General features: G+C 44.4%; 1 protein-coding gene across 1 annotated transcript in view; it reads right to left on the bottom strand.

Annotated features, from left to right (window-relative positions):
• Nucleotides 1-12,020, bottom strand: part of GORASP2 (golgi reassembly stacking protein 2) — a 44,993-nt gene extending 32,973 nt beyond the window's left edge. The window contains exon 1 of the mRNA XM_049773445.1: nucleotides 11,889-12,020. Coding sequence (XP_049629402.1) covers nucleotides 11,889-11,951 — 63 coding nt within the window. The 5' untranslated portion in view covers nucleotides 11,952-12,020. The remainder of the gene's footprint in view (nucleotides 1-11,888) is intronic.
• Nucleotides 12,021-12,504: the final 484 nt, after the last annotated feature.

Below are 12,504 nucleotides of genomic sequence, written 5' to 3' on the forward strand. Positions count from 1 at the left end.
CATAGCCAGGAGTAACCCCTGTGCATCAAACGGGTGTGGCCCCAAAAACCAAAAAAAAAAAAAAAAAAAAAAAAGAAAAGAAAAGAAAACCTATCATTATTTGGTATATTCCTAGAAAAGATTCATGTTAAGTAAATGTTGAAAGATATTCTAAAAGAACTACAATACCATATCACCTCATTTTATAAGTTTTTTTTTTTTTTTTTTTTTTGGTTTTTGGGCCACACCCAGTAACGCTCAGGGGTTACTCCTGGCTACGCGCTCAGAAGTTGCTCCTGGCTTGGGGGACCATATGGGACACCGGGGGATCGAACCGCGGTCCGTCCAAGGCTAGCGCAAGCAAGGCAGGCACCTTACCTTTAGCGCCACCGCCCGGCCCCTCATTTTATAAGTTTTTAAGAATTTGTTTCTCAGGGCTGGTGAAGTGGCGCTAGAGGTAAGGTGTCTGCCTTACAAGCGCTAGCCAAGGAAGGACCACGGTTCGATCCCCCGTCGTCCCATATGGTCCCCCCAAGCCAGGGGCGATTTCTGAGTGCTTAGCCAGGAGTAACCCCTGAGCATCAAATGGGTGTGGCCCAAAATAAAAACCAAAAAAAAAATTTTGTTTCTCAGGAAAAAAAATTTTTTTGTGTGACCCCAGGTAATCTCTGGGCTTTTTTTTTTTTTTTTTCTTAACTTTAATGTGAGAAGGCTGACTAGATTGAATGATTCAAAGTGAAAGAAGTGTTGCAAAGCTGTCTGAAGATTTCTACAGTGTAGATCAAATCCAACAAGATTACTTTAATTATAAATTCCTTTAGTCATTTTAATTAATGTATTTAGTAACACTGGCAATGCAAAGAAAGGACACTAATATTAGCTATCTATAAAATGAAAGATTTAGCAGTAGGGCCTTGCATGCAATTGACCTGGATTCGATTCCTGGCATATGGTCCCCTGAGCCTGCCAGGGGCAATTTCTGAGCTCAGAGCCAGAAGTAACCCCTGAGCTCCACGGGGTATGGCGAAAACAATCAGACAGACAAACAAAAAAGCTAAAATAAAAGATTTAAGGACCAGAGAAATCATTCTCTGGGCTGGATGCTTGATATGCATCAGGAAGTCCCAAATACTTTCAGAAGTAATCTCTGAGCACGGTGCTGAGGCACAGCCCAAGAACCTACATCCAGTGTGGATATAAAAGATGAAAAGCTCAAAAACATTTTTAACATTATTAAAAAAAAAAAAAAGAAAAAAAGTCTCCTTAAAAGTCATCAGCACAGAACTAGGATTACCAGAGAAGGCCACGAGGGCAGGAGGGTAAGCAGGGAGGCCAGCAAAGTGTGGAGGTCCAACCGGCAGTAATAAAAGGGCTTCCGCATTCTGGTGGTGAGCAGGGTGTGACAACTTATCTCTAAATAGATAGGAAAAAGCACTCCTGAAACTTATACAAAAAAATGTTAGCCATCTTTATCTCTACAAATTAACCATGCATATTTATAAAATTAGGAGATCAAATTTGATTTAAAAAATGTTATAAGCAGCAGTAAAGTCAGTATTAGGCCTATGAACAAAAAGCAGCTGTTGAGTGGTTAAAAGGAAATACTACTTAAAATGATTACAATTAGTATATTTGAACAAACCTTAGCAGTTTAATAGAAGTTCTTAAAGGGAGATACAAATATTCAAATGCTAGAAATAAAGCATAACTAACATTCACTAGTCTGAATACTCTAAACCTTGCACTGATTTTTACATGAACATTTAATCTTCAGAACAGGTGAGCAGCATTTTAAATACATTTTTTAAGTGCTCCAGTTATTAAAAAAAATTCTTCTACAACATAGAATATGGCTTTTGTTTATTTAGAAAAAGTTAAAGATGGGGGCTGACCTGAGTGTGCAGCAAGGTAGGGTACTTGCCTGGTAGGCGGCTAACCTGGGTTCAGTACCCAGCCAGCATCTCATAAGGTCCTCCAAGCACAAGTAATTCATGAATAGAGCCAGGAGCAATCCCCAATACTACTGGGTGTAGCCCCTCCCCCCAAAAAATTAAAGAGGCACTATTATCCCTAATTTTCAGATATATACTGAAGCCCAAAGCTGTTCAAAAGTTTGCCCAAAGGAAGACATTGAAAGAACAGCAATGAAGCTGGAATCCCAGAATCCCCGCAAGAGTATATGGTCTCTGCTTTAAAAACTTCACAAAAACTTCACTTCATGTACATAGGATACATAGATGCATGTTTCTGATGTGCCTCAGTAATTTCTCTTTGCTCTTTAGAAAATAAAACCCGTGCAGCCCAGCACCATTTTCTTCATGCTGCAGTAAATTTATTGGTAATGGCAGGAGGGAAGTTTAGTCGTCTCTCAATATAGCTACCTTGGTTCTGAAGTCATTGGATGAGAAAAATTAGTCTTTTTCTTATAATCACAACTACCAAGGCAATACATATTTAGAGACCAAAGAAGATATTACGATTTATAGATCAATACTTTCTAGTCTAGGTTATTAATAAATATTTTATTAGTGAGCTAATTCAACATCATAAAATTTTTTCAGTAGAACATTAGTGCCAGTAAAACAAATATCCTGATGTTAGTTGGTATTCTAAGATAAATTCTTATAAAAGTTTTAGAGGAAATTATTTTAAAAGTCCCGTCAATAAATGACCCAGAAGTTGAGAGCCAGCTCTATCCACTTCACTAAACCCCATCAGAGGACCACCACCACCTGTTCTTCTCAAACCCCAGGACACACTAATTAGCTCACTGCCTATTATCACTGGGAAAAGTTTACGTCCAATAATAGTTATGATTCCTAGAGACTACTAAGGTCTGTATATGATGCAGCCAATGTCTTTAAGAACACATGTTCTGAGAGGTACTGGAGGTAAAGCAGGACTTGCTGACACAACTCAATCTCCACAAATGGTTCCTAAAAACCTCTGGGTCTAACTTCTGAGCAGAGAGCTAGGGGCAGCCCCAGTGCTCCACGGGTGGCCCAACTCCCCACAAATCTGAATCCTACTTTTTTTTTTTTTTTTTTTTGCTTTTTGGCATTTTTTGATAATTCACTTAAATAGAACACAGAATTCCCAGGGACACTGGGTTATTTCTCTCCACTCCCCCTGTCCCCAACCCACAGAAAAGGGGACAGTACGTATGTCAAATAAGTTTGAGGACCTCTGGATTAGAGGATTGGAATAAAAGTGAGACTCTAGGGGCTACAGAGCTAATAAAGCAGGTAGGGCATTTGCCTTGCTCATAGCTGAGAAAGGTTGGATCCCAGTACAGTCGGACCCTCAGACCCTTCAGGAATAATCCCTGAGTGAGCCCTGAGCACAGGTATGGCCCAAACAACAACAACAACAACAACAACAAAAACCCCAAGTGATACAGTGAACTGAACCCACTGCATCAAGGAATCTAAAATATAATGTTATGGGGCAAGAAGGATGGCACAGTGGTAGGGCGTTTGCCTTTCATGCAGATGACCTGGAATGGACCTGGGTTCAATTCCCAGCATCCCATATGGTCCCCTGAGCCTGCCAAGAGCAAATTCTCAGCGCAGAGCCAGGAGTAACTCCTGAAACTCCACTAGGTGCCGGCCCAAACACAAACAAACAAAACCCTCAAAGACAATGTTGTGTGTGTTTATTCCCTCCCCCATCAAAGAAAATATATTTATTTTATTTTACCACTGGCAAAGGGGGCAACATACTTGGGCCTGTCAAGGTGGCCTCTGTGCATGTAGCACACAGGGGATCAAGAACCTGGTTCTTGTAGGTACTTCTCTGACACCCTACAATGTTCTATTATTAAGTAGGCTTCTGGGAATCTGCTTATACATAGATGGATGTGGAGAGTATTATGCTGAGTGAAATGAGTCAGAGGGAGAAGGACAGACAATAGAATGATCATGCTCATCTGTTGGACATATAAAAAATGATAGTATGGTAGGGGCCGGTGAGATAGCATGGAGGTAAGGAGTTGGCCTTGCATGCAGAAGGACGGTGGTTCACCCTGTAGAATTATTCGGGGTTTTTTTTTTTTTTTTGGTTTTTGGGTCACACACAGCAGCGCTCAGGGGTTACTCCTGGCTCTATGCTCAGAAATCGCTCCTGGCAGGCTCAGGGGACCATATGGGATGGCGGGATTTGAACCACATAGAGCCAGGAGTAACCCCTGAGTGTGACCCAAAAACCAAAAAAAAAAAAAAAAAAGATAGTATGGTAATAATATCCAAAGACAATAAAGACAAGGGTCTGTGGTAGGAAGCTTGGCACAAACAGTGAGGGAGTTAGGGCAGAAAAGAGATCACTGACAAGGATAGTTGGAAATGATCCCTTTGGACAAAAATTGGGTGCTGAAAGAAGTTAAAGTGATATGGAGGTTACCCCTTCAGTACAAATTTTGTAAATCACAATATCTGAGAAAAAGGGAGAAAGAAAGTATGTGATGTGTGTGTGTGTGTGTGTGTGTGTGTGCGAGAGAGAGAGAGAGAGAGAGAGAGAGAGAGAGAGAGAGAGAGAGAGAGAGACAGACAGAGACAGAGAGACAGAGAGACAGAGAGAAAAGAATAATGTCTGCCAGGGTGGGAGGGGAACTAGGGATATTGGTGGGAAATGTGCACTGGTGAAGAGTGTTGTATATCATATGACTGAAATTCAATCACAATTTTGTAACTGTATTTTATGGTGATTCAATTAAATAACTTATTTATAAATTAGAAGAAAAAAAATAAGACTTCTGGGATAGGACTTCTGAACTGGTAGGACACATCCTGGTCCCACACTGTCCCCAACCCAGCACTAATGGGTCCTCACAATAAGAGCAACAATAACAACAAAGATTTCTGAACAATTTAAAACAATTCCATTAGAAGTCCACACTTAAAAAAATTTTTTTTTGTTTCTGGGGCTAGAGAGAGAGAACAGTAGGCCGGGTGCTTGTCTTCAATACTGCTGACTCAGGTTCAACCCCCAACACCACAAAACTGATCCCTGAGCACAGTCAGAAATAAGACCTGAGCACTGCTGGGTGTTGCCACAAAACAACTTTTCTTATAACCACACTTTTTGGGGGGTGAATATACACATATTTCATAATCAAGGCAGAAAACTAAAAAAATTTGCTAAAACTTTCAAAGGCCAACCTTGTGTTTTGCTCCATCATCCCAGGTGATGTTCCCCTCTGGTTGACATAATGGACTTATTGAGGACAAGAAGGCAGAGCCCCTTCCTATTAGCTATCTGGGTTCCAGCAGCCTCCCCATCCGTCCTGATTCATATGAAGGGTCCACACTACAGTTACTGCTGACCTTCTGCTTGTTGGTCCAGATTCTTTGGGGGGTGGGGTGTCTAACTATAAAGACTCACTCCCCAACACAGCAAGAATACTAGAAAAACAAGGAAACACATAGAAGCCCACCCAGCTCAATGAGTGAAAACACTATCACCAAAGACATAAACACCAACCAGCTCAGTAAATCTTCAGTATCTTTGGTGATACTACAAGGAGGATGTTCAATGAGCTAAAAATAAATCCAATAACACAGGTAGTCACCAAAGTACAAGAACATATGAGAGTCAACAGTCTGAAATGACAGAAATGAGAACATGGTAAGAAAAAAGTCAATAGAAGCTCTGAATAGCAAAAGATCCAGGAGCCCAAGTTGAGTAGGAGGAAACTACTTGGAGACAACAGAAGATTGAAAATACTTGAAAACAAATGAACAACATATCAAAGAACAATGGGATGAAGTAAAGAAGAACAATATAAGAATTACTGTAGGGGTCGGAGTGATAGTACAGTGGTAGGGTGTTTTGCCTTGCATGCTACCGACCTAGGACAGACTCAGGTTCGATCCCTGACATCCTATATGGTTCCCTGAGCTTGCCAGGAGCAGAGCCAGGGCTTAATCCTAGCTGGGTTCATAATACAGCTGCCTGGGGACCCTCTCTCCTCACCGCCCCCCCCAAAAAAAAATCACTGTAGTCCCTGAAGAACAGGAAGACAAATGTGACAAATAAACAATAATCAAAGAAATTATCAATAAGAATTTCCCAGGATTGCGGATTACAGGCACCCAGACTCAAGAGAACCCATGTGAAAAAAGACCTAATTAGAAAAACTCCAAGACATATCATACTCAAAATAACAAAACTGGAGAGTGCTTGAAAGCAGCAAGTTCAAAAAAAGGAACGTATATACAAAAAGAGCCCCTAAGATGTACAACAGATCTATTAAATAAGCCTATAGTACAAAAACTGAACAAAATGAACACCTCATCAAGAACACCTCTATCCAGCTAGATTATTATTCAGATTTGATGGAACTACACAGAGCTTCATGGAAAGGCAACAGTGTTTTGGATTCAAAGTTTTGAAACTAATTCTGCAAGAAACCTTAAAATAGCTCCTTTAAAGGATAGGAGAAACTTCCCAACATGTGACATTAATTATGGCCCTCTTATGGTGCATATAGTTAACCTCTATGAGATTAAGAACACTTAAAATATATACAGCAATCAGCACAATAGCCAGAATCTGGAAGCAACCCAAGTGCCTGAGAACAGATGAGAAAGAAATGCTAAAGAAGGTATGGTACATCTACACAATGGAATACTATTCAGTTGTTAGGAAAAATGAAGTAAAGGAATTTGCCTGGATTGATATGGAGGGTATTATGCTGAACAAAATGAGTTAGAGGGAAAGGGATGAACATAGAATGATCACATTAATTTGTGAGACATTAAAAATACAGTATGGCAGTAATATCCAGAGACAATAGAGACAAGGGCCAGGACTACCAGTCCAGGGTAGGAAGCTTGACACAAGAGTGGGGGAGTGTAGGTAGGGCAGAGAAAGGACCACTAGGACAATGATAGTTGGAAATGTTTTCCCTGGCTTAAGAACTGGGTGTTGAAAGGAGATAAAGTGATAGTCAAAATACCCCATCAGTACCAAGACTGCAAACCATACTGTCTAAAAGGAAATAAACAGGAGGGAGAGAGGGAATGAGAAGGGGAGAGGGCAAGGAGGAAAACTGGGGACACTGGTGCACTGGTGAAGGATGTTGTGCATTGTATGAAACTTAACAACTTTGTAACTAAGGGAAATATACTGTATTTTGAACAACCTTGGAAACCACAAAGTCTAAAGAAATTTTTAACAATGTATATATAAAGACAGTAATTAAAAAAATAACAGAAAATCAATGAGCAACAAATTATTTAGCAATTCTTCTGATGACTTACTGACCTCATTGAGATACATAAATTTTCACAAATTTTCTTATTGCTGTACTTAAAAAAATAATTTCATGGGTCAGAGTGATAGCACAGCAGGGAGGTGTTCCCCTTGCACGCAGCCAGCCCAAGTTAGATCTCCAGCATCCCGGACAAAAGTAATTTCTGAGCAGAGCCAGAGTAACCCAAGTGCCCCAGGTGTGGCCCCAAAACAAAACAAAAAAACAACCCCCCCCAACCAATCAACCAAACAAATCCCAAACAAACAAAAATAAAATAAATTCATTACCACTTACCTATACACAAACAATAAAAATATATTATTTTGTGCTTCCCAAGGGAGTAGGCTTGAGAATGGGTAGGAATCTGCAGACAATGGTGGGAGATAATTTTACATTGGTGGTAGGATTGGTCTTGAAACATGAGTGGCAGATACAAATGTATTATGATCAACTATGTAATACATGCTCTTTAAATAAAGTAATTTATTAAAAATATCGCAATTACCACTAATTGACTTATTTTCTGATAATTCTGTTTGCTATTCCTTTAAGTTTTACTGAAGCAAGTAATATGAAGCAAATTTGTTATGTGCCTGCCGACCAAGCAGGCGGGCTGGTGGGTGGGACCCTGGAAATACTGGTGGAAAGGTCACACTGGTGATAGGACTGGTGTTGGAACATTGTATATTTGAAATAACTAGATTATGTAAATCTGTAAATCAGTTTCTCAATAAATATCCTGAAAAAATAAGAACACCTTAAATACAGTGACCATTTACCAAGAATTTTTTTTTTGGGGGGGGGGGCACTCCTAGCATTGCTCAGCAGTTACCCCTGGCTCAGCACTCAGGAATTATTCCTGGTGGTAATGGAATGCTGGGGCTCAAACCCTTGGTTGCTGTGTACATGACAAACGCCCTACCACTAAGGCTCTGGTTCCTAAGCATTTTAATATCCAGCTTCACCTGGATTTTATTTTCCTCTCTGTATACATGTACATGGGTATACACAGAGACACATCTAAATTCAGTGTTTTGAAACAAAATCTTCACAGAAACTGAAATGTGTTGCATTCGCATCTATGACAAGGCCCTCACTTATTAAACAACTCCTCAACTGCTGGATATTCTGGCTGTATAAGTAACATCTTACAATTTTGACTATAGTACTGAATATATCATATCATTCAAAATTTTTGTGAAACATGGCTAAAGGAATAACCTTACGCATGAGGGGAAAAGCCTATTTAAAATACCAACAGTATTTGCTTTGATGAGTGAGGTGAGTCTGAAGGACAGGGGCACAGAATGATTGCACTCATTTTTGTCATATAAAGAAACATAAATGAGAATAATGCCTGAAGACAAGAGAAATGAAGGGCAGAGAACTGGTCCTTAGTAGAAAGAAGTTTGCCCAAATAGGGAATGGGGCTCAGGCAGAGAAGAGACAGACCACTAAGAGAGTGATGGAGGAAGTACTCACTCTGGATTAGAAATGAATGCTGAAAAGAGGTTAAGTGATAGGTATGATACCCTTTCAGTTGCAGAATTGCTATCCAGTGCCCTTTGGTGGGGGAGGAAAGGATATAGGTGAAGGGATTGGTACTCCAACACTGTACACCTGAAATTCAACCATTAATAAGTTTGTAATTCACAGTTATTCAATTAAAAAAACTTTATAACATTATTTGCTCTTAAAATTGTGGGATTACATGCAACTGACTTTTTTTTTACATACTTACTAAATTTATCATATGATCTCTAATGAACACAAATGTGCAGTAATTTACTAAAATAAAGACAGATGTTTACATAAATGCTGAAATCAAATCACTGGAGAAAAGGCACATTTTAAGTCAACACAGAGGTAGGATTTCAGGTTGTAGACAGTCACTTGTAATAAAAGATTCGAAATACTGAAAGTCCAACACCTGTAACAATCGATAACTACAGAACTAACAGAAAGAAAGCATGGGACAGATCTCTAGATACTACCATGAAAAGCAGTCATATAGCTTATTAACTGAAAAGCCAGGTGTGGAGGAGTATGAACTATATGATTCTAACAATTACAAAAAGAAACATGGAAGAGAAGGATGGGGTATTCTTTTGTAGACAAGGACTATCTATAGTGGTACTTGTGGGAGGGGGGCTTTAGAGGAAGAAAGCTATGACATGAAAATGTGAACCAGGGGTTGGAGCAACAGTTCAGTAGGTAAGTTATTTGCCTTGCATGCAGCTGCCCCGTGCAATGACACAAGCCCACCAGGAGTAATTCCTGGGTGTAGAGCCTGGAGCAACCCGAGTGTGGTCCCAAAATGAAAAAATAAAATATGCAGTCATATGTAACACAAAAAATGGACAGTATATATCACGCAGAGTGTCAGGGAGCATTTCAAGATTGTCCCCTAAATAACAATTTAAAATTTGATATGGGAAAACAATGAAAAAAGAAAGTTTAATTTATGAGTTCCCGGCAACTTCAAGTAACAAAACAGCAATGAGTATAATTGGTAGATCAAAACCTAATCAAATGGGTATGAACACTGATTGACTGAAGTACACCTACATTAAGAAAATAAAATTCCATGGGCCAGAGCCATACCACAGTGTTACTTGGAGGAGCTTCCATTGCACGGGACCTGCTTTTGATCCCTGCCACACCATATGGTCCCCCAGTCCTACCAGGAGTGATCACTGAGTGCATAGCCAGGAGTAAGCCCTGAATACTGCTGGATGTGACCCCCCAGCAAAAAAATCAAATGAAAACAACACGGGGACAAGAGAGATATAGCACAGCGGGCTGGACGTTTGCCTTGCATGTGATGGATAGGGTTGGATTCCTGGCACCATATGGCCTTCCAAAGCCGCCAGGAGTGACTCCTGAGCGGCAGATTCCAGAAGAGAGCACTGTGCACTGCCGGGTATGGCCCCAAAGCCAAAAACAACAAGAAAACAAAAATCCCACTTCTATTTGTTTTACATGGGAACGCATATAAACTGCGATCCTTTGGATGGCTACAACTTTCCTCCAAAGTGACTTTTGAAGTTAACAGTAAATGTTTCTCACTGAACGCAGGTATGATCAACATGCCAGGGAACCCCCCTTCTCCCCAACACCCAAGGATTAACGGCCACAATCCGCCACGGGGAGACACAGCAGGGAGAACGGGCCAACTACACCCCAAGACTGAGAAATTCAAAAATCAGACTGGAGGGCAACGGAGAGAAAAAGCAGTTTTCCCTTCCCAGCTGGCATCCCCCAGACGCTGTCATTCCCACCCCGCACCCTCCACCCAACTACTGGGTCAGCTGGAGGGAACTGAAGAAGGTGACACAGTGAGGTCTAGAAGGTTTCTCGATGGCCTCTCCACACCCGAGAAATCATCCTTCCCGACCCACAGTGTAGCTCCCAGCGGGACCAGAGGTGAGCAGCGACTTAAGATCCCCCGCCACACCCCCAGGTACATGCAGAGGCAAGAACAGGCCCGAGCACTTTTTCCATCACGGTGAAAACACTCTCGCTTGCCCTGGGGTGTGGGGGTTCACCTCTAGGAATCTTTGATTGCATGCTGCCAACAGCGCTAAGATGCGGGGGGGGGGGGGGCACTCCACCAATGGCCACGCGAGCGTCCCCGCACAACGCTCCTTTTCCAGGTGGGGGCTGTGAGGGCGGGGGGGGGACCCCCTTCCCCAAACCCCCTTACATACATACACACCTTCTACCGTGCAGGCAGAGTCCAGACCACGCCCGGGAGTTGGGTTGGTTCTGACTCTGGGTGGTGCATCCTGTCGCCCTACGTCCTCCCCATTCCCCCATAGCCCTCCGGGTGGACGTGTCACACGCGGCGCCCCACCTTCCTCCAGAGACAGAGACACAGGAACGGACGCGAAAGGTCAGGGGCGGGAGGCGACACAGGAAAAGGTCCAGGTAAAAACCGGGTCCACGTCCCAAGTTGGGGGGGGGCTGTCCCAACATGTTCCAGGTGCACCCCACCTTCCTCCACAATCAGAGACACAGAAACGGACGGGCCCCCCAAATGGGTGCAAAAGATCGGGGGCGGGGGCGACACGGGGAAGAAAGGTCCAGGTAAAAAACCGGGTCCAAGTGCCAAGTTGGCGGGGGGGGGGGGGGCGTCCCAACGTAATCCAGGTGCGCCCCATCTCCCTCCACAATCTGAGAGACACAGACACGGACGGGCCCCCAAAAGGGTCGGGGGGGCGACACGGGAAAGAAAGGTCCAGGTACAAACCGGGTCCACGTCCCACCTGCTGTCGCCCCAAACCTGGCCCGGCCCAACGTGGCCCAACTGGCTCGGCGCTCCTCCTGGGCTCGGGCTTCGTGCAGGACTTTGCCTTTGGGAGCGGAGGAAGCGGCCCGGGAGAGGGGCAGAGGGAGAGGGGGAGGAAGGGGCGATCAAGGTGGCCCCCCACTCGGGGCGGACCCCATTAGCGGGCGGCAGCCGCCTCGCCGGGGCCCCCGCTCCCCAGCACTGGGAGTCCCCAGGCAGTAGGAACTAGGGACCCGCCGCCCTCCGCCAGATCCCTGCAGTGTGAGCGGCCGGGCAGCGCCCACAGTGGCTCCTCCGGCCCGGGAGCGCCTGCAAGTGGCCCCAGGCTTGAGGAGCCTCGTCCCCGGGCTCCGAGGGGCTCCTCACCCGCAGGACGTGGTAGCCTTCCGTGCCCCCGCCTGGGATCTCGACGCTCTGCGAGGAGCCCATGGCGGCGGCGGCGGACGAGCCAGTACCGGGCCGGGCTGCGCTGCTCCGCTCCGCTCCCGCCCCCCGCCCGCTCCGCTCGCTCTCCTCCGCGCAGCCGAGACTTGGGACGTGGCACTCGCTGCCGCCTCTGGATGGAGAGAGCGTCGCACCGCACTGCCCGCTGGGAGAGCGTCGCCGCGGCAGCCCCGGCCGCTGAGACGCCGCCGACAGCGCCCCCTAGCGCGAGCAAGCGGGAAGGGGCCCGAGCACGCACGCTTGATCGCGCGGGGACCTAGAGCTCCAGGAGGAGCCTACTGAACGAAGTCGCGCGAGAAGATGAACTTACAGCGCCTCTCTAGCGGCCTCACCGGCTACGGGGCGCCGTGTGGGACAAGATTGATTTATTCGCACGCTTTCCGCTCGCCGTCAAGAATGGTGGCGTTTTCGTGGGAGCGCCCCCTGGTGGCTAGAGTTCATGAAAGGGTTCCTTAGTCGGAATTTCATGTTGGGCTTGACCCCAGTACTACTGGACAGTAGAGAAGGATAGTGAACGTGCTTTCTGTGGGCTGGATAG

The sequence above is a fragment of the Suncus etruscus genome, chromosome 5 (assembly GCF_024139225.1).
Source record: "Suncus etruscus isolate mSunEtr1 chromosome 5, mSunEtr1.pri.cur, whole genome shotgun sequence".
In the NCBI taxonomy this organism is placed as follows: domain Eukaryota; kingdom Metazoa; phylum Chordata; class Mammalia; order Eulipotyphla; family Soricidae; genus Suncus; species Suncus etruscus.